Consider the following 20,186-nt stretch of genomic DNA (forward strand, 5'->3'; position numbering starts at 1 on the left):
CCCTCTTCTCCTTTTTCATCACAGCTACTTCCATTAGAAACTCCTCCCACCATCAACTCCTCAGAAATATGGATAGATCTTTTAAATTGTTTATCTTGTTTGGCGGGAAGCTTTTTGCTCACCAAGCAACCACTTCACTTTGAAAAAGCTTCCCGATAAACAAGATAAACAATTTAAAAGATCTATCCGTATTTCTGAGGAATTGAAGGTGGGAGGAGTTTCTAATGGAAGTAGCTGTGATGAAAAAGGAGAAGAGGGAGGATGATAGTTTGGCAGATACTTGGCGGGCAAACTAGATATCATAACTTTTTATGGCTGAGAGTTTTTGGGTTTAGGATGAAAGTTTTCTTTGTTGTGCGGAAAAGTTAAAGGTTTTCTTGGCGGGGAAATTTTTACAACAGGGTTGTTTTTGATGAGATATCACATCTTTTTGCATTGATATTATTACTTTGTCTGTGTTTTTAGAATTGAGAACGTCAAGTCAGAAAATTTTCAATTGAAACAACGCTGTTTTGTGTTTTGAAGGAACAATAATGGCTAGCCTAATTTTACGTCAAGTTATTTTCTGACTATTAAGATTCTATGTTCATTTTGCGAGAATTGGGCGGTTTAAATTTTATGGCAATCCTTGTATCCTCTCTGTTGCAAAGAAAACTTCTTGGATAATAAAATACTATATTTTAAATTACATTGTTTTCGAGTATTTTACAACATTACAATAATTTCTATTACAGTTTCTTTATTTGACAGATTATTCAACATTTTCATGAAGGTTTCTTTAAATGTTTTACAGCTTGAGGGCTATTTTAATCTAGCTTTTCACTTTTTGTTTAGTTACATTTTTTCTTAAATCGTGGATTATTTTACGTTTTATGGGATAATTTTAATTGTTTGGTGATTTATCTTTTTCTTGATATAAGTCTTTGTCTTGTTTAATACCTAGTTTTGTTTAAAAGTTCATTTAAAAAACGAAATAACGCATGTTATCACCAAGCAGAAAAAAAAAAAAAAAAAACTAAGCCATTAAATATTTTAAATTTGAATGTGTCAGAAGATCTATACAACTTTACTCGATATCAAATCGCGGATATCCCAAATTTTTAAATTTAACTAATAAATTTTTTATTCAAAAGGAAATTTCGTATCGGCAAAACTTTGGGGGGGGGGGGGGGGAGACTGCATTCTAATTTTATTCATTAATTTGTTTCTCTGCTTAAGTATAAACAAACAACATAGAATATGAAAACAGAAAGCCCAATGAGCTGCCCAAATGAGCAGTCGCTGTGGCAAATTTGTGATATCCGCGATTTAACGTCTAGTTGCAACTGTTGGATATGTTTTAATCTTGATTGAATTTCATTTCCTAAGACAACTTTGGAATAACTGTTAGATCTGTTCTAACCTTGCAATTGCTGTCCGAGATAAACAAACCCTATGAACATAATACATAGGAATTTAGGGAAAATTAGTGACTTTCAAACTTCAATTACTCCGGCCCATGATGTCCCTGGGGGTTGAATTTTTGTATATGTACTCAATGGCCCCCCAAGAATATGTATACAAAAAATCATTACCGTAGCTCCCCGGGGGGCTGTGATAGAACCCCGGGAAAGTAAAATTTGGGGGGGGGGGTAAAAACGAGGGGGGAAGGGGTGGGGGGATCAAATGGCACAAAAGGCACATCAGTAGGGCACAAGGAATGTGTGTGCAAAATTTCAGCTTGCTTTCTTTTTTCGTCTGGGCTGTAGCCCTGTCAAAGTAAGCGAAAACTTTTTTGAACAGCGATTTTATAACTTTAATACCTCCTCCCCCTGATGGTCCAGGGGATTGCATTTTTGCTTACGGCGTCAGGGGCCACTAGATATTGAGTGTACCAAAAATCAACTCCGGGGGTCTTCATGGGGCTGAGATACAGAGGGATGAAAAACCCAAAAAAAACCAACTTCTTCTGTCGTGTAATCTTGTTCTTGGTCGCTTTTATTTTTTTTCGTCTTTGGCGGTGGATTTTCTTCTGTTGGCTGCTGACGTTTGGTTTCCTTGGTGGGAAGAGAGGCTCCCGCGTCTCGTGATATACAAATGCTTTTAAAAAAACTGTACACACATACAGGGTTTACGCAACATGTTTTATTAATGAGAAAAATCTACAATGGAATGTATTTACATAAATTATTTTAATTTAATACATAAATATCATATATGGTTCATTGAATAACATGAAGAAACTCAGCTCAAATTCGTCAATGTAAACATAAATGCAATAAATACACGGAACACAGTACATCCTTTAGTTTTGGCGCCATATAAATATTAAAAGTTACTAGCCATAAATCATGTTTGAAAACAGTTGTCAATGATTGGTCTGAATTTACATGCTTTCTTAGCTTAGAAAATTCTTTAGAATTTTTAAAAAATAACTATGTATAATAAATATAATTTACGCAGTTAATAAATTTACTCTTGGCAAATCGAGGATTTTTTCACAGAAGTGAGAATGCGCATATAGTTTTTGTGATTTACTTAAAACATTAGCTTTTTTATTTCTTAATGATAACCTTATGCAGATTTATATCACCATTTTCGTTATTTGCAAAAAAAAAAAAGAAACCTTAAGTTAAAAAAAGGTTTGAGGAAGCAAATGTTCGAAAGAAAAAAAAAGAACATGGAATATAAAAAACAATTTTACGCAACTCAGTTGTTAATAGTTAAGTCATCTATTTGCCATTAGTTGCTGGAATTCAGTTTGATAGAATACAATTAAGCATTAAAACTAACGTTTCAATTTTTTGTCTCACTGAAGCTATTTTTTATTTAATAGAATCATTTGAAAAGCTTCACAAAAGAAATAAAATTTGAAATATTTTAAAACTGTCTCGTCTGCAACCAATGTTTACGTTTTTTGCAACAATGTAAATATTGATGATAAACATGGCTCACAGCCAGGTTTTACAATAACTATGACCCCATAAATAATAATGATACGCAATGAAAATATCGCATTGAAAAAAATACATTGATACACCAATATACTCCGATTCCAAAATATATTTCCATATTCAAAATTTATAGATCTTAAAAAGTCACAATTGGATGGCTCCATTGATTCAACAACCTGTTCATGAAAACATTTGTTTCATTTTCGAACCTTGGCCTAGTTCTTTTATGAGATAAATACTTATCGTAAAATAGTTTAATTGTGATCTGTGGGTACTTTAATAAACATCATATATTTCTTCTATTGATATGGAATCTTTCTTCATTTTGGAATGAGGCATTTCAGATACGTTTGACATAGGGATGGGAGGGGACGGTTTAGAGTTCAAATTGTACTGAAGTCTCATTCGATACACAGATCTCCTCATCAAGTCAGTTACCTATAGAGATAAAAAGGAACATTGTATGTTATTGTATTACATATAAAAACGTCCCTCTATAAGTTAAGACAGAAATATTAAAGTTATTCAAAAATAATAATAATAATAATAATGTCGTTGTAAAATAATACCAAAATCAGTTGAATAGTCTTCATGGTATAGATGACCACAGAAGAATAAAAATAGATTCTATATTAGGAATGTTATAAAAGAGAATAATTTTGAGTGATTACATTTTTACAGATAAAGATATTTTGATCTGCACACACACACGCACACTAAAGCTCAAGTATCACTGTTCAAAAGGGGTCTTTAAAATTTAATGCAAGTTTCCATTGTGATGCAATTTTAATATATCAGTGAGAAATAGTAATGAGAATGATTGAAATATATTTTGGGATTAAACAACATATTTCGATATCATACAAGCGTCTTGATGTGTTTGCATTAAGACGTTGAAACATGTGTCACCGCTGCAAAACATGTTTTTTCATCACAATTTGTTTTACGACATTTTCAAAAAATATTTAGTTTTTACTTAGAGGTATTTCACAAAGACGACTACTTGATTATTTCAAGATAATTTTAAAGACAAATTATAACTATTACTGATTAAATTTTAATTTTTATACGATTAAAAATATTTTCTGCCTCAAATATCTCCTGCACCGAAAATCAAAAAATGTCCATATCCTTTATAGCAAGAGCAACCTAGTTCTAACTCATTGAGTCTTGTCAGCAGCCTTTGGAATGTCCGAAAACGGAAAGCGTCTTCATTTTGCCTCTTCTTCGATTTTTATGAAGGATAAATGTCATCTTAAGCTTCAGTTAAGAATGCGTGCTGTGTCACATTTTACCGTCTTCTACCACCCTGGGTCAGGGAAGCATATGCACAACCTTTACTCAGCTAAGGACCTTGTAATAGTTTTGGGACTCCTGATTGGCCAGCAGACGCAAAAGCGTAGGCCAAATTTTTTTCCTCACCCAACGCATGAGAAGATTCCGTTCTTCAAAAGTTCTAACTTCACTTTGGAATGTTTTTAATCCCCCGACAACTTCGAATAATGTTTAGAAGATTTTGTTTCGAAACGAAACAATAAAAGAGCAAGCAAAACATGCTATAAATTGTATAAATTACGTGATTAAATGGTAGCTAACAGCAGTCTCCAATATTTTACATGGTCTCTAGTAAAGTAAAAGTTGTTTATATGCGTCAGGCAGCCTCAGACGGTGAATTTAATGAGTGGCATCAGGGTCTATGGTAGCATAAAAATACCTGATGGGACGAATTATCTAATGCACATTCAGTGGCGATCGAATAGATTATGCGCACGTGAGTTCAAAGTGACCATGTGGCATCAGTGTGGCGTGTGAGTCAATGATGAATTGGAGTTTTCTTAAAATCAGGACCTTAGGCACACCTTTGACGTCGTGAAGCATCGTTCCACGGTGTTATACCAAAAGAATCTGCATCTGAATTTGAGAGTTAGCAAAATGTTAAAATGTTACAGACTTGATAGGAGGATATGGAACCAGCTAATATCTATCCACTAATCATAGTCAGCAACATTTATTAGTTTAGATTGTATTTTGTTTTTTTTAGCTGTTTCGGTGAATTTCTTTAGTTGCAATGCTTGTTTTTTTTTTTCTAATTATTGCTTGTTGTTTGAAATAAGATGCTGTACTTGCTTGCAACTTAATTTGACAATTACGTCACGACTCGTGGAAGAAAAACCGAGTTAACAGACGGTCATAGCCGAGATAAAATGCCACACTCACTAGCTACCTACCCTACTTTCTTCACGAATAAGAGGAGATCGCCAGCTGTCCATGAGTTGCTATTGGAGTGCGTTGGATTCAAATGGATGAAATGTTCCGCGCTGCTTCGCTGGTCAAATTGGAAAAAATTTAACGATGGACAGAAGTTATGACAAAAAAGGTTACGTATTCTTCTGTTTAACTAACAAATTCAATTTCTAAAGTGAAGAGCGTAATTTCATCCGAATATCGGACAAGGCGCTAGGAACTATTTCCTTCGCTCGGCACCAGCTTATTTCTCCAATGTCAAGTAATTTTGCACACAAGAATAGAATTTATATAACAAATGAGTGAATGTAACATAATATGTGGATACTGAAGAATCTTAGGACATATATGTTAAATAAAAGGGATTACTCCTAATATTTTCAATACTTTTTTTATTTTAAAAGTTCAAGTTGTTGGATATATGACTGCTGTTGAATACTTAAGCTGGACCAGTATGATCAGAAATAAAACTCTTTTGGAGCACGTGGCGGATTAACACAAGAGTCGAATCACACCGAAAGTTCATTACAGATGAAAGAAACCAGTGAGCTTACTTTTACTATGTTTGCTTTTTCGATACTAGCTGAGCCAGGTATGCACCTAATGGTTTTTCAGTTTTAATCTGTTTACTTAATTTTGCCTTTGTTTAGTTTATCCTTAGTTTTGCTGTAAATTTTTGAACGCAAATTCTTAACGTCTTTAATTGCATTGAAATTGAGTAAACGTGTATAAATAAGTACAATTTTTATTTGTATTAGTGAAACACAACTGCTTTGTAAGTAATGACGGTAATTTGACTGCATATGCTAGTATGATAATTTTGACTTGTAACTAAGAGTATCATCAGTTGATTTGTGATATTTGATCTGGTGTCACATATCAGATGCTGACCCTTGATTAAACAGTTCGGTTTAATCCAGTAAGAATAATGAGCTTTCAGATCAAAACGGGATTATACTCTGTCCGGTTTAATATAATAGGCGTGGAATAATTGACCGTAGCATTAACATCATTAAATGCGCAATGAAATGCACAACTAATGAAAATAATAACACGAATAAGAACAGCAGCTACAAGTAATAGATCTTTAGAGGTATTTTTGACTTTTGAAATCAAAAGACGGTGCGATTTTATTTGCTTCTTTATTTATTTATTTTGTTTTCAAAACTTCAGAAAGCCATGTTTGAGCACTTAACAATCAGAACTATGTAAAATTTAAAGTTTAATAAAATCAAGAAACTTTTCGAAAACTTAAATAATTTCTTTATACAATTAAATTGCTTAATGGTATACACATTTACTACTAATGCCGTAATTGCGTTAACTTTAAACTTTATTACTTGAAAAGAGCTCAAACATTTCATTTTGCTTAAAATTCTTCTAATAATTTGTTGAAAATTTATTTAAGAAAATTTATTTAAGAATTTTTTATTAATTTTTATTGGAAAAAAATAAGTACGCAAAATACATACAGTTTTTGTTTTTAGGAATATATAGTACACATATACAAGTGCAGTTTGAGAGATCACGTATAGCCGTGTGTCGATCAGTTGCAGATTATAGAATTAAGAGTGTATTTTAATCGAAATTTCCAGTCCGTGAAAATTAGTTTTATTACGGAATTATTATACACGTCAAATTTTGAAGAGCCTATTGAATTTGAATTTGAAGAGCCTATTATGTTCGACATTTCCAGTCTAAAATTTTACTTTGCTCAGAAATTATTGTATACTTGAAATTAATTTACATTGCAAACACTGAAAATATTCGTTTGAAAGTGTTAAAAAGATATATAATATACACTGTAAGGTTAATCAAGAAACACATTTATGCTATGTGTAAATTTGAGTTATGCATTTGCAAAAGAAGCAACACACAAAAATTAAAGTTGTACGAAGGAAGTTTAAAAAATACGTGCACAACATTTAATGAGCAAAAACCTGAAAAGTAAGAATTAAATAGCAAAAGATTCGAAATTGAAAAAGGATTACACGAAAACCATGCAGTTATTTTGAAAAACAAAATTAACACTCGCACACACACTTGAAAAGGCTCATCTTTTGTTGAAGAAGTAAGTGAAGCAGTTTTTAACGCAAAAAAGTAGTTTTGTTTCACAATTTATTAAACAGATATTTTAAAAATGCATTTGAACTAGTACAGTGGGTAAAACAACTTTGTGCTGACAGACGGAATAGGTCGTCGATTGCAAATGCTCACAAATTAGATGCAGCCAGATACAAACTGTAACTCGTTCTAGCTCATGTGTCGGGACTCTTATCTTCGCATTTCTTATACTGAAGTGTTGGAACATCTATCGGCAAGCGATATGATGTCTAAAAGTTTAACTGTTTTGTTCAGATAAATAATTCGCGTAGGGGTCATTACAAAGAAAGAATGTTACGTACCAGCGTTTTCACAGCCGAATTCCGAAACATTTGAATTTTTTCCCTCTAGAGTTATAGATAATTGGAAACTTTGTTATTCGTTTATTAACAGTGAAATCCATCCATTCTATCCATTTCAATGACTAAAAGTTACTTTTGACTGAAGGAAACCACCCTATTACAATTTAACTCATTTACTATAGATAGCACCTCTATGTAGTCTTTAGCTTGCGTAAACCATAAGGTGCATTTTGATGATTTGCTATAAAAATGTTAAAAATAACTAGCATTTGTCACAAAGCAGATGTTTGTGTGAAAAGGTAATGTGCATTTATAAATATCATAAAAGTAAAGAGTTAACCGCAAATTAGTTTTTATTTAGTGTTTTTGTAACCTTTTTAGAAACAGATAGGATAATGAGCGACTCTGATGATTTTGAAGGTTTCAATTTATTAGAAAGTTTTCCCGATGAAGGTTATGATGTTTTGAGTGATGGAAGTGATGTAATTAATTAGTACAATTAACAGTTTGTGTGCTAACTTTTTAATAACTTTGTTACCTATCTCCCCACACAACTGCAATTGGAGAAAAATAACACTATGACCACACATTTATTTTCTGCATAAAGAAACACTGGATATTTTTCAACTTGTTCTCTCCCCCCCCCCCACACAAAAAAACCCCAAAAACAATAAAAAATAAAAAAGCGGGCTTTAAGGGGTCAATATGCAAATTTCAACGATAGTAAAAGACAATAAGCCAAATCAATCTAAGAACTAAAATACCTGAATTCTAAGATTGGAAAATCCTTAGATAATGACACAGAAAGTTTGAGTATTTTCCACATTAAACTAAGAACTTCGAGGAAACCAGTCGATTTGATCAATAAGCGTGCAACTTGCTTTTAGAGAGCACCTACACTGGGGAACTATATTAATCCAGCTAAACAGATCTGCTTCTGAATACATCGAAATGCTTTTATTCTGAGAAGAAAAAAACAATAAAGTGCGGAGAAAGTTTCGGAAACAATTTTATCACAGCTAATTTTGTTACGCGTTGACGTAAAATAAAGAATTTTTTTAAAAAAAAGTCTTTTTTTAACGATTGTTTTAGTATGTTTCATTATGTAATTTTGAAATGCCACATCTGGTATACGATTAGTTTTTAACAAATAAAATTTATTTATTTCCGTTAAGGAAACAAAATAAATATTGTTAGCCACACGAAAATTAGTAGTTGAAGCAGTTAGTTGGAATGATTTGAGCCATTTTTATGTCTAACACTTTTTAACTTTCTTTACCAATGACTGAAAACAACTGGAGATTGAACTACAAATCAACATTCTGTTGCATAGTTGCTATTTTCAGTTATTCATTTGTCCTCTAAAAGCATGCTTTATCAAAATTTCTTTCTCTTAGACTTAAAATATTAACATCCACGAAGTTGCATAAAATTCTGTCTTACGAAAAACCTTTGCTACTTTGTCTTGTGGTTAAAAAAAAAAGATCATTTTGTGAACAGAAGAACTGGGAAAAAAAATCTAGCCGAAGAAACTGCAAAATTAAGTTAACTCCGAAAGTTGCATGTAAATTTGTCAATCGCTTTCAATTTTCTGGATTTTACTTCGTCTGAAGTGGTTTTTAACCCTCTTGGCAAACAGCTTTTGATTACAGAAGATTTTTTTAAAAAAATCAACGTCTTTTTCAAGTATTCTAGAGATCCCTTTCATATTTAATTATTTCTTGTTTACTTTTTTAATTCAACATAATTTCAGCAATATTAAATTAAATTCTGCATGTTCCAAAGAAGTTTCAAAAAAATCCTTCAGTTTTTAGTTTTCTTTTATCATCTTCTAAAATATGGAGCCTTTTCAGTTATTTTACTATTTTTTGCAACCCAAAACTTTTGCTATAGTATTTATTCCAGTCAATTATTGATGGATTTTGACTTCTATGAAATGCCACATGTGTTCCTAAAAAATTGTATGCAAAATTATTTTAGTACATTATTCAAGAATGCAGTTAGCACAAAATAAATATATAAATAAATAAATAAATAAATAGATAAAATAAAATAAAATAAGGGGTACTAAAAATATGTTTTAGCAACGGACTGAAAATTCAAATTCAGTAATTATGCTCCAAAAAATATTTTCCGGAGCAGTTCCCACAACATCATTAATCCATTTTAGTACAGTCGAGCCCACTTATAGGAATATCGGTTAAAAGAATATCCCGCTTAATTTAATAAATTTTCATTGTACCAAATCTTTGAAAGTAGTCATTTTGATCCCGGATAATCCGCTTATTAGAATAAATTTTTGTGGCATATTAGATTATTCCATTAAGCGGGTCCGACTGTATATTTTTAAAAGAAGCACCAGCTTGTTTACACTTGACTTCACCGCCTGACTGAGCCTGGATGTTTTAATATCATTTTATGAAGGAAACATCTTTTACATATACGCATTCCTTCAATATAAGAAAAAAGTCATTCGTGGTCCCTGTAGGATCAAAACTAAGAAGATATGTGGGATGGACGTGACTACATTTTCCATTTAAAGTTTGCTAGCACAAATGCTTGAAATTCAGGAGTGCATCATATCTGGAACTAACAGACAGGAAGGTGAAACAATCCTTTAACTTTTCGACAAGAACAAACGACTTACGGCTCACACTTGTTAGCCTTGTTTAAACACCTTGCTTATTCGTTAACTGTAGTACGCTTGAAAACTTACTCTGTCTAGGCAACCACTGTAGCACAAGTAGAGCTATCCGTATTTACTATCTATATTGAATGATGTTTCCTCAGAACAATTGCTCTTCAAATACTGGTTTTCTCCTCTCTGCATTTTTTGGGATTCACCTTCATACTTCCAGAAAGCATATAATTTTCAACAGATGTATAAGCATGCAAAATACAAAAATAAATCACTTAACAGTATTGCCATTCTTTATCAAAATACTTCATGCAAATACAACCACCACATGAAGCCAATCAAGCCACATTTCTGTAGCAGCATGCAAGACAGACCTACAGCTTCATAGAAAGAAAAGGTCTCACAGCTCCACGTTTCCTTGATCCATTCACTCTCATCTTGCTGAGATGTTCAGAGCGAGTGGAGCGTCGCCAGTCAGACGAAGATGTGACACTTCTTTGAAGTCGAATCCTCTGAATGGAGCGTTTCACTAAGCCTTGAATCTTGCAAAAAAAAAAGTAAAAGCAGTGTCATCTTTTAAAAAAAACAAAAATTGACATTGAAAAAAAATCAAGCGGTGTAAAAAAAATGATAAAAACATCTTTGAAAGTTACTAAAAATCATTTGAAATGTATATATTTTTTGATTTCAACAGTTTTCAATCTACTTATTATTTAAAGATATTCCATTCTCTTTGTCTCTATCCATAACTATAGCACCTTTGGACTATACATCTCTCCGAGATTGAAACTGGTTCTCTTGGATTCAGAATATTCAGAGGAAGATATATATTTAAACCATTTTTATTCCTGTAGAGAGCTCTCAGTTAAAATATATGCGATTTCTGCATCCGCAAATTATGAGGTATTGTTACAGGATGTCATTCGGATTGCGGCCAAATTTGGTAATACATTGCCATTTTTGTCGCCGAATTTTAAAAGATCACATCAAATCCATTGGCAAATTTCAATAAACAGCCGAAGGAGACTCTCACAAAGTAGTCACAGAGCGCTAAGCTAACTAGGGCAATGTGACGTGGCAAAAAAGGTTCTTAATATCCGTACTGTTGACACGTCTAATGGTCAAAGAAGTCTGACTGCGGATGGGATAGTCATAGGTTCAAATCCCGACTCGGGCAGGGATGTACATTATGGTTCTTTCTTTGCGTGAATGTGTTGTTGTGCTGTGAAGAGTTACCTGCCCAACAAAGGGGTACTTATATGGCATGTGTGTACTGTAAAGGTTAGACTTCACTCCAAATTACGGTACAGTTGGAAAAGTGAAGCAGTACCTGCCGAATTGGCAGCATAGTTGGCACAAGACAGCAACAATATCTTCCATACGAAACGCAAGTAGTATCTGAAGATAGTAAGTCGCCATTTACTAGCTTGGAGGTGGCTGCCGCCGAAATGGTAACTACATGATGCGTCGGATGACTACACGGTACAACGGTAGCTGCACAATATAAGTGAAACTACACGATACAACGGTAACTACACGCTTTAACGGAAACTATATGATAGAACGGTAACTACACGATACAACCGTAAGTACACTATACACGGTACAATGTAGCACGGTGATTGCTACACGGTACAAATTGCAAAACTGCTGTAGAGAAACATAGTTCATCAACTTGTATTTCACGTAAAAGAATATACTAGATAAGACTTTACAAAAAAAAAAAAAAAAAAACATGAGAGACATTTAAAAACATAAAAAATTAAATCTTTAAAAAAATTCCAAAAAACAACATTGACAAAATTAAATTTAAGAGTAAAAAAGGAAGAGAAGCTGAATCCGGTATCTAAAACGAAAAGTCTTTCAAAAAGTACAAAACTTTTTTGCAATTAAGTTTTAAAGAAGGTAAGGTAGTGGCTGTAACTTTAACTGCAGCAAAAAAAGCAATGTGGTTAGAAGCACTCCCTCCTCCGACTAAGAAAATTCTATCTCCTTATTTGATTTAAAAGCAAGTAAATCCACATGAAAATGCTCTTCTAATATTTAGGATCTTGCATTTTTGAAGTTTTCTACATTTTTCAGAACCATCTTTTGAAACCATGTAAATGTTGGCTTATTTTAGTGTACATTCGAAGTGAATTAATTTTTCAAAATTTAATGAATATTATTTTCATAATTAATTATATTTAAAATTTTAATATGATGTAAAGATCGATATTTTAATGAAATGTATTGACAAGAAATTTGCTGATTCAATTTTTTACAGTATAATTTTCAATATTATTACATTGTTTTGTTGTTTTTCTATTCTAATCTAAAGACAGCATCCGCTTGAACCGTCTAGTTCAAATTACTTATTACAATCATCAATCAAAACCCTAGCTTTTACTTTTTAACATAAGAAACGCTTCAGTGATATAAACTAAATTTTGATACCAAACATAATTTCAACCTAATGAATATTCAATGTGCAGTAAAAATAAATTTAAAAAATTCGCAATATTAAGTTTTGCTCTTTAGTAACCCTCCAAAACCAAAAGTAAGGAAAAATTTGTCAGCTTCTGAACAGCTATCGCAAAACATAGAATATGCTTTGTAACCCTTTTTGTCAGCAGTATAATCTTTTTCTATATCTTTAGGCTCAAACATGTAATAGGACTCACCCATCTCTTAATCACAATGTTAACACATATACTTACAAAAATAGAATTAACAAAAAAAAAAAAAAACTTTAGCAATTCTTTAACGTAAAAAATAAATAAGAAGTGAACTTAATGATATTGGAAGAAAAGAGTGAAGTTAGGCTGAAGAACATTAAAATATTCAGTTAAATATCTAGAATTTTACTTCCTTTTACAAAAAAAAAGTATTGTATTCACGAAAAAAATTTCACTCAAAAATCGACTTTAATTTCCATTTTACTCTCCCCCAAATGAATGTTGAGTTTTTTTTCGACCACACGTGGATAAGCGCCTAAAAACGTATAGACACGTGAATTGGCGATTCCTGAGTTAATTACAACGAGTTTTCTCGTGACGTCTGTATGTATGTATGTGCGTATGTGCGTATGTATGTTGCATAACTAAAGAACGGTGTGTCCTAGAAAGTTGAAATTTGGTAAGTAGATTCCTAGTGGGGTCTAGTTGTGCATCTCCCCTTTTGGTTGCATTCGGGTGTTTCTGAAGGGGTGGCCGCTTTTTGGGGGGAAATCATTGTTAATTTCGATGTAAACTCAAGTGTTGTTATAATTTGGCGGACACCTGACGATATATCGCCAGTATTTTGGTCGCCAAGTTTTGTCGTCAACTTGGTGACAAATTTGGTGATTTTTTTAAAAATCTGGTTTCAATTTGGCCACTGTTGGTGATATTTAGAGAGTAAACTATTGGATCACTATAAAAATGCCAGTAATGGGGAAATGACATTAAATTGGAGTAAAAGGAAGTCATGTGATGCACACGTCAACTCATTTATTCTCAATGAGATTAAGATATGGTAGAACGTAAGGTAGTTTTAGCATAGAAAATTGTAGGAAAAGAGCAAACCTAATAAACATACGAAAAAAAAAGTAAAATAAAAAAAATGACTAATGGGCTTTGTAATACCGTATGGGTTCAATTAGATTAAGTAATAGTAATAAAATCCTTTATACTTACTTCCCCATTAAGGTAACAAAATATTAGAGAAACCAGAAAACCCTGCAAAAAACAATCAAAGTGTAAGACCAATAACTTTCGTTCAGAAATATTTATATTACCAGTTTTGCATTCTTGGTATGGTATCCATAATAGGGGAATGTAGGGCAAAATGAACTAGTGTGGCAAAGTGAAATGGTGAACTATGTTTCTGCTTTTAGCGCCACCTGCCTAGTAATATTTTAACTATGTAGCAATACATGTAGTCTATTCCAGTCAAGAAAAAATGTACCTCTGCAAATCAAATAATATGATAATACTGTCTAACCACGGATTGTATGGAATTTTCAAACATGCAGATGAGACAAATCTATCTGAATGAGGGGGAAAAGTAAAAATTTGATGCGTGTATTCCGTTCATTTGAATGTGACTCTGCTTCTGCAAAAGCTGAAATCGTTAAAAATAATAGATTTGTCCATTTCCGGCTGTAAAATGGATGTTTGTCTTTCCATACAATCCGTGGTCAGACAGTACAAGCATTTTTTTTTTTTTACTGATATATACTCGTAATGTTTTGCCGTCATGTTGCATTTGTCTGTTTGAGTCAAAAATTATTTTTTTTATTCTTTAATGATAACATTTTAATAATTAAAGTTTTAAATATTAATTGAGATCTAATAATATGCAGTGCAGTATTTCTTGTTTAATATTAAGCTTATTTGTATTGCAAATGCTTTGTAAAGTTAGTCAAGTTCAGGCGGCGCAAAGTTTTCACTTTACCCCATGAAAAAAAAGAAAAAATTTACGCCTTTTTCGAAGGCACAAATTTGTTGTTAAAATAAAAAATAATGTTTCAATGCAAGTTTGTTATAAAATGTATTGTTCTTTCTTTATGTACCACAGTTGTCAAAACAAATTTCTAATTTGTTTATTTTGAAAAAGTAACTAATCTTAACTATTTCACTTTGCCCTACATTCCCCTACATTTGCTTACTGCTAAACAAACTTATACAAGTAACATTTACATTGCTTAAATGGAGTAAAATGTTAGTTAAAATATTACAAAGATATTAATTAAAACACACATTTACATTCAACCATGACATCTTAAAATCTCCAGGGAAAACATATTTGGTCCCTTTTTACTAAAACACTTCCTTACTATTCCTGGAATAAAACGCTAAAAACGGAAATTGCACAATTTCCTTACCCAATTTTCTCATTTGGCGTTGCGTTATACAATTTCTAAGGAATTTTATTCAAGAAATTTACTGATGAAACGTTGAATATTTTTTTTCAATTCATTTGTAAACCTACCAAGAAATATTTCATAAATGCTTTCATATTTCCGTCATATATTATTTAAATAGTTTTGACTTTATCCCATATATAAAACAGTTATGCATTTAAATAAGATAGATAATTCAGTATCTCTAAATTCGTTTAAATAAATAAGAGGAGCGTAAATTTGCTTTTGGATGCGTTAGTGCCAATTAAATTTGGACAGTCTATTGAATTATTGTAACACTTGAAATAGATTCTATTTGCGCAAAACGTTTAAATCGTAATACATTACTATATAGATTAGGTCTTTTTTCAAAAAATAAATAAATAAATAAATAAATAAAATAAATAAATAAATAAAAACATTGCGTAATAGATAATCTGATATTTCTCACAGATAGTTTTGTTTTCACCGAGTTAGAGCAACAACGTGTCAAATGTTGCACCTTACATTGTACGAATGTTCTTAAAGTAAAAAGAAATATCAACAAAAAATTTGAATTTTTGAAAACTGGAATTCAAATTATGTTTTTTCATTTGCAATCTCAAGTGTCTGTGAGTTTGTGCACGTAGGCGTGGGTGTGTGTGTGTGTAGACGTGTTCGTGTGTAGTCTGTGTATAGTGTGTGTGTGTAGTCTGTGTATAGTGTGTGTGTGTAGACGTGTGTATGTGTGTGTGTGTGAAGGGGGGGGGGGGGTACGGCAGAGACGCGTTGGCCGGCTAAGGGAGTGGTCCTGCTTGTGGCGGCCGGTGAACAATGGAGTGCTCAGAGTTGTTTTTTTTTTTTTTTTGCATAAGCGTTGAGTGAATACAAACAATTTGTAACCATGATGACAAAAAAGTTTTCCCCTTATTAAATATTAAAACAACGAGCTAAATTTATTCTCATTGACATGGTAATCTGAAAAATCAGAGCAACATCAACTTTGGTCAAATAAGGATAATAAGCAATTCGTAATTACTCAATTACGGCATCTTATTATTCAATGCGTGAAAGCATTTTTTTATGGTAAGGCTTATGTTGAGCATTGAATGGAACTGGTTTGATGTCTAGTAATAACTGAAATTTGAGACATGGTTACCAAAACCGAACTGAACTATTATGCATAAACAGCAGACGCACAACCGATTCTCGACCAGAGTTCAAAGAATTTCTATATTTAACACGTAAAAATTATCTAATTTTAAGAAAGTACATTCAGCAAAGTTGCCGTATCATTTTGACAAAGGACGGAAAATTCTTTTAATGCTGTTTTTCCACAGAAATTTCAAATCCCTTCCTCGCTGACAATCACTTAAAAGAACTTTTATATTGAGGCATCTTATCACAAGCCAAATTTAAGTCATTGTTTCTTAATTAAAACTTGTTCAAATACGTTTGCAGTTACTGAATAATTCCTTTTTTTAGCTACTTAAAAAAATAATTGACTTTTTTATTTATACATGCTTACAAAAATTGTTTTTATGAATTGTGCTCTATATGAAGTGTCTCAGTTAAAGCAACTAGAAGCAAAGGGGAGTTCATGATAAAATAAAGAATTTGGAGACAACTAGTACAGGGTAGCGCAAAAGGAATGTCATAATTTGAATTGACCGCCATTATTGCAGATAGAGCCAAATGTCACTGTGCTTTGATATTTATGATGAAGATATATATATATATATAGTGAATTAGTTGTCAACAAGTCATGGAGCGATAGCACCTCAAGAACGTGGATTTATTTTTACTGCTTATTTGACAAATTTTAAGTCTGTTATTTTAACGCCACGTGAATTTCGTCGTTGTTTACCCTGTGATCGTGTTCCATGTGCTCGAACAATTAATGGGTTTACCACAACAAACCCCCGAACTTTGGAAGTCGTGAAAACTAACAATGAAGAAGAAGTCGCCAACTTGGAGCCAGATGTTTTGCGAGCAACAATTGAAAATGCCGTAAAATGAGCGCATCGACTTGGAAGGTAGCCACGTGAGCGATATAAGTTTTTCCAAGTAATGTCCCCTATTTTACACTTTCAAATAAACTTTTGATGCAATCAGAGCTCTTTTTTTTTTTCATTTAAAACCAAAGGGCAGCTAATTCAAACTATGACATTACTTTTGCACCACCTTCTACAAATGATAGAATACACTCTCATTTCATGAAATACACCGCCACCTCAATCAATTCCTGCCGAGGACTGCAGTTTCGTGCTTGTTAGCACTCATCAGCCCGGCATAGGAGTGACTGAGCTGGAGGTGGAAAACCTCTTAAGGAAGCCAAGATTGGCAAACAAACTGGTAACTAATACAGAATTAGCACTGACAAGACAAGTGATCGAAGCAATGGTTCGGTTCAACTCGAAGATTGAAGGCAAAACAGGTACATTCAGTAATTATACCTGCCTTGCCTTGTATTCAGTAACTTACTGAATACACTCTCAATTGTTTTGGGGCAAGAGCTACTACAGTTTGGATGAATCTCGTAATGCTGTCATTTGGATTTGCTTTGTCTTCACTATGATCTCATGTTAAGTTCCTTCCAACTATTTCAATATTGCCTGTCAGCATGATTTGGAAAATTAATTCAATAAAGCCTGCCAAGAGTTTTAACTTTGCACGCGTTTTATTCAAAAATTGAAAACAGTCCCCTTAATTCCCTTTGATTCTCACTAACTCAACTCAATCTGATGCTTTATGCACTTTAGTCTTAACAGAAGACCTTTTAAGAAGTTCATTGGTTTATAGTAGGAGATGAATATGACAAATGTGGTCGAAATTTACACTGTAAAATATTCCGAAACATTATTGATTATTTCCGAGGAACGTTTCGGTATTTCACAGGTTTTCATCTATTTTCTGGTAAAATCAAGTATGTTTGAAAAAAAGTTTCCTGAATTGCTAGAAGTTGCACGAATGCAGACATTTCACGAGTGAAAAATATTTTTAGCTGCCAGTTTAAAGATTGACTAAGCATGTTTATTAAGTGTATCGGCATTAGATCGCTTGCGGCCCGTCTAAATCGAATAAGCTGCATACAAGAGCAAATAAGTCTCTGAATAGCTACTGCTTTGCAAAGTAAGAATTTCAGGCAGTGGAGATTCTAGATTCATACTTGTAAGTCCGTCTTAGCCTTGGCCATGGTTGCATTAATGCTTCTGGAGCTATCGTGGTAAATCAGGAAGGTTCAAATGAATTACATTAAACCTTTATCTAACCCTTACATCGCATTCAACATTTTATTACCTTTTTCTTAAAGGTTCCCGAGGCATGGCTGGCCTTAAGCAGGGAGATTTCCAAATTATTCAAAAAGTTTCAAGGATACTTGAAAAAGGTTACTGACTTTTAGCGGAAAACGTTCCTGTTTTTTCAAGATGTGTTACTGGCATAATTTGGCACACCCCGTTATTCATTTTCCAGGCTAAAATATTAATTGGCTAAAATATTTTAACTCATTTAGTGGTGACTGAAATATTTTAGCGAAGTTTGACTCTCAAGTGGTATTTGTGATCTCAAGTGGCACTAATGAATGAATCAATTATCACATTTTTCTACAAAAAATAACATTATAAATATTCATATAATATTATCCTCTATTTTAATCTTACCTGAAGTCCATCCATAGAATAACTTAGGAATGTGTAGACTTCAAGCGCCGTACATTCTCCATACTGTGGTCTATAGATAACCAGGAAGAAGTGCAGTCCAAATAATGGCACTAAAACTAAAGTTGCTCGTACAGCTTTTCTATTAAAAAGTATTGAAGATGGAGAAACTAACATTAAAGGATAACTTTAAACAATTCAACACATTGAAAAGTTTATCCTTTAAGTTGAAAAAAAAACTTGTATTTTTCATTTTTCACACACTGGTTTGTTGATGTTTATGTTGTTCTGTTGTTATTTATATTATTTTTCTGTCAACCACCGCCACTTTTCTTTGAAAAAGGAACATTATTGGAATAGAGTTGGAAAAAGTAAAGTTAACAACAAACGAAAAAAATCCAAAAAATGGATGATGGTTTGGATATCACCCACTGGTGATGTCCAAACTAATATTGCGAAAAAATGTCCTTATTGCTGACAGTAACGAAAATGTTCTGGCTTAGCACGTATATACGCCTTTTGTTGTCATTTTTTATTATTTAAAAAAGTTTGAAACTACAAAATTGTTAAATTTATTATTTATTATTATTAAGTTTTTTTTATTTTGCGCAGTATTTAAATTACTTGAATCAAGTTTGACTTTTTGAAGTAAAACTCAATAGATTATTACGCACTGGATATATAGGGGAGGGAGTCTTCGCATAAGTATTATTCAAACTGTCATTAATGATAAAAAGTCGATGACAAAAATTTTTGAGATCCCAACAGTATCGTTATAGACACGTTTTACTGTATTAACAAACAAGTAATGCTTTAAAGTTTGAAATTAAACCGTATGATAATGTTTTGAAATACTAAATGAGACTACGTTTTCCGTAGAATTCCCAAGCGGCTAGTTCGGACGATGCAATTTGAATGAGGGGGAAAAGGAAAATTTTTTGATGCTCGTGTTTCGTTCCAATGTGACTCTGCTTACAGTGCTGGCCAAATTATTAGACTAAGACTGTTTTAAAAGCAAATTCTTTATTAATAACATAACTATTGACACATTAACGAACAGTGAAATAATTATCTTAATCTATTCACTATTAACGAATAGTGAAATAATTAAAATATTTAGTATGCATTCCCTTGTTCTTGATGAGCATTTTAAGTCTTTTTGGCATACTTTTCACAAGGTTTACACCATTTCTTAACTTTTTAAAAAAGGAGCTAAAAAATTGTTTATACTAACTATTCTATATATTCACATACACATATTCACTAATTACCTAAAGCTAACTTTAAATATAACAGAACACACTAATAAAAAGAACTAGTGAACTGTTTAAGCTGATCGAGGTTATGTTCCTGGTAGGTAGATAAACAAAGAACATAAACAAAGCAGACTTTGCTGCCACCTGCAAATATTAAATTATGCTAAAATAACATAATAATCAGTGTACAGTATGTACTGTAGTTTAA

General features: G+C 32.5%; 1 protein-coding gene across 8 annotated transcripts in view; it reads right to left on the reverse strand.

Moving 5' to 3' along the window:
* The window catches only part of LOC129220288 (calcitonin gene-related peptide type 1 receptor-like), a 141,088-nt gene that overhangs the window by 36,560 nt on the left and 84,342 nt on the right, over window positions 1-20,186 (reverse strand). For 4 of the 8 annotated variants that reach the window (XR_008580458.1, XM_054854675.1, XM_054854681.1 and 1 more), the window contains exons 12-13: window positions 18,726-18,864; window positions 13,877-13,918 (exon numbers count right to left, since the gene is read on the reverse strand). Coding sequence is in view for 6 of the 8 variants with exons in the window: in XM_054854675.1 (XP_054710650.1) it covers window positions 13,877-13,918; window positions 18,726-18,864 (181 nt within the window). In the remaining 2 variants the exon portion in view is untranslated. Of the gene's footprint in view, window positions 1-2,104; window positions 3,372-10,500; window positions 10,763-13,876; window positions 13,919-18,725; window positions 18,865-20,186 lie in introns of those variants that run through there. The other 4 variants (XM_054854676.1, XR_008580457.1, XM_054854678.1 and 1 more) reach the window with 4 other exon arrangements.

This window comes from Uloborus diversus, chromosome 4 (assembly GCF_026930045.1).
Source record: "Uloborus diversus isolate 005 chromosome 4, Udiv.v.3.1, whole genome shotgun sequence".
Taxonomy (NCBI): domain Eukaryota; kingdom Metazoa; phylum Arthropoda; class Arachnida; order Araneae; family Uloboridae; genus Uloborus; species Uloborus diversus.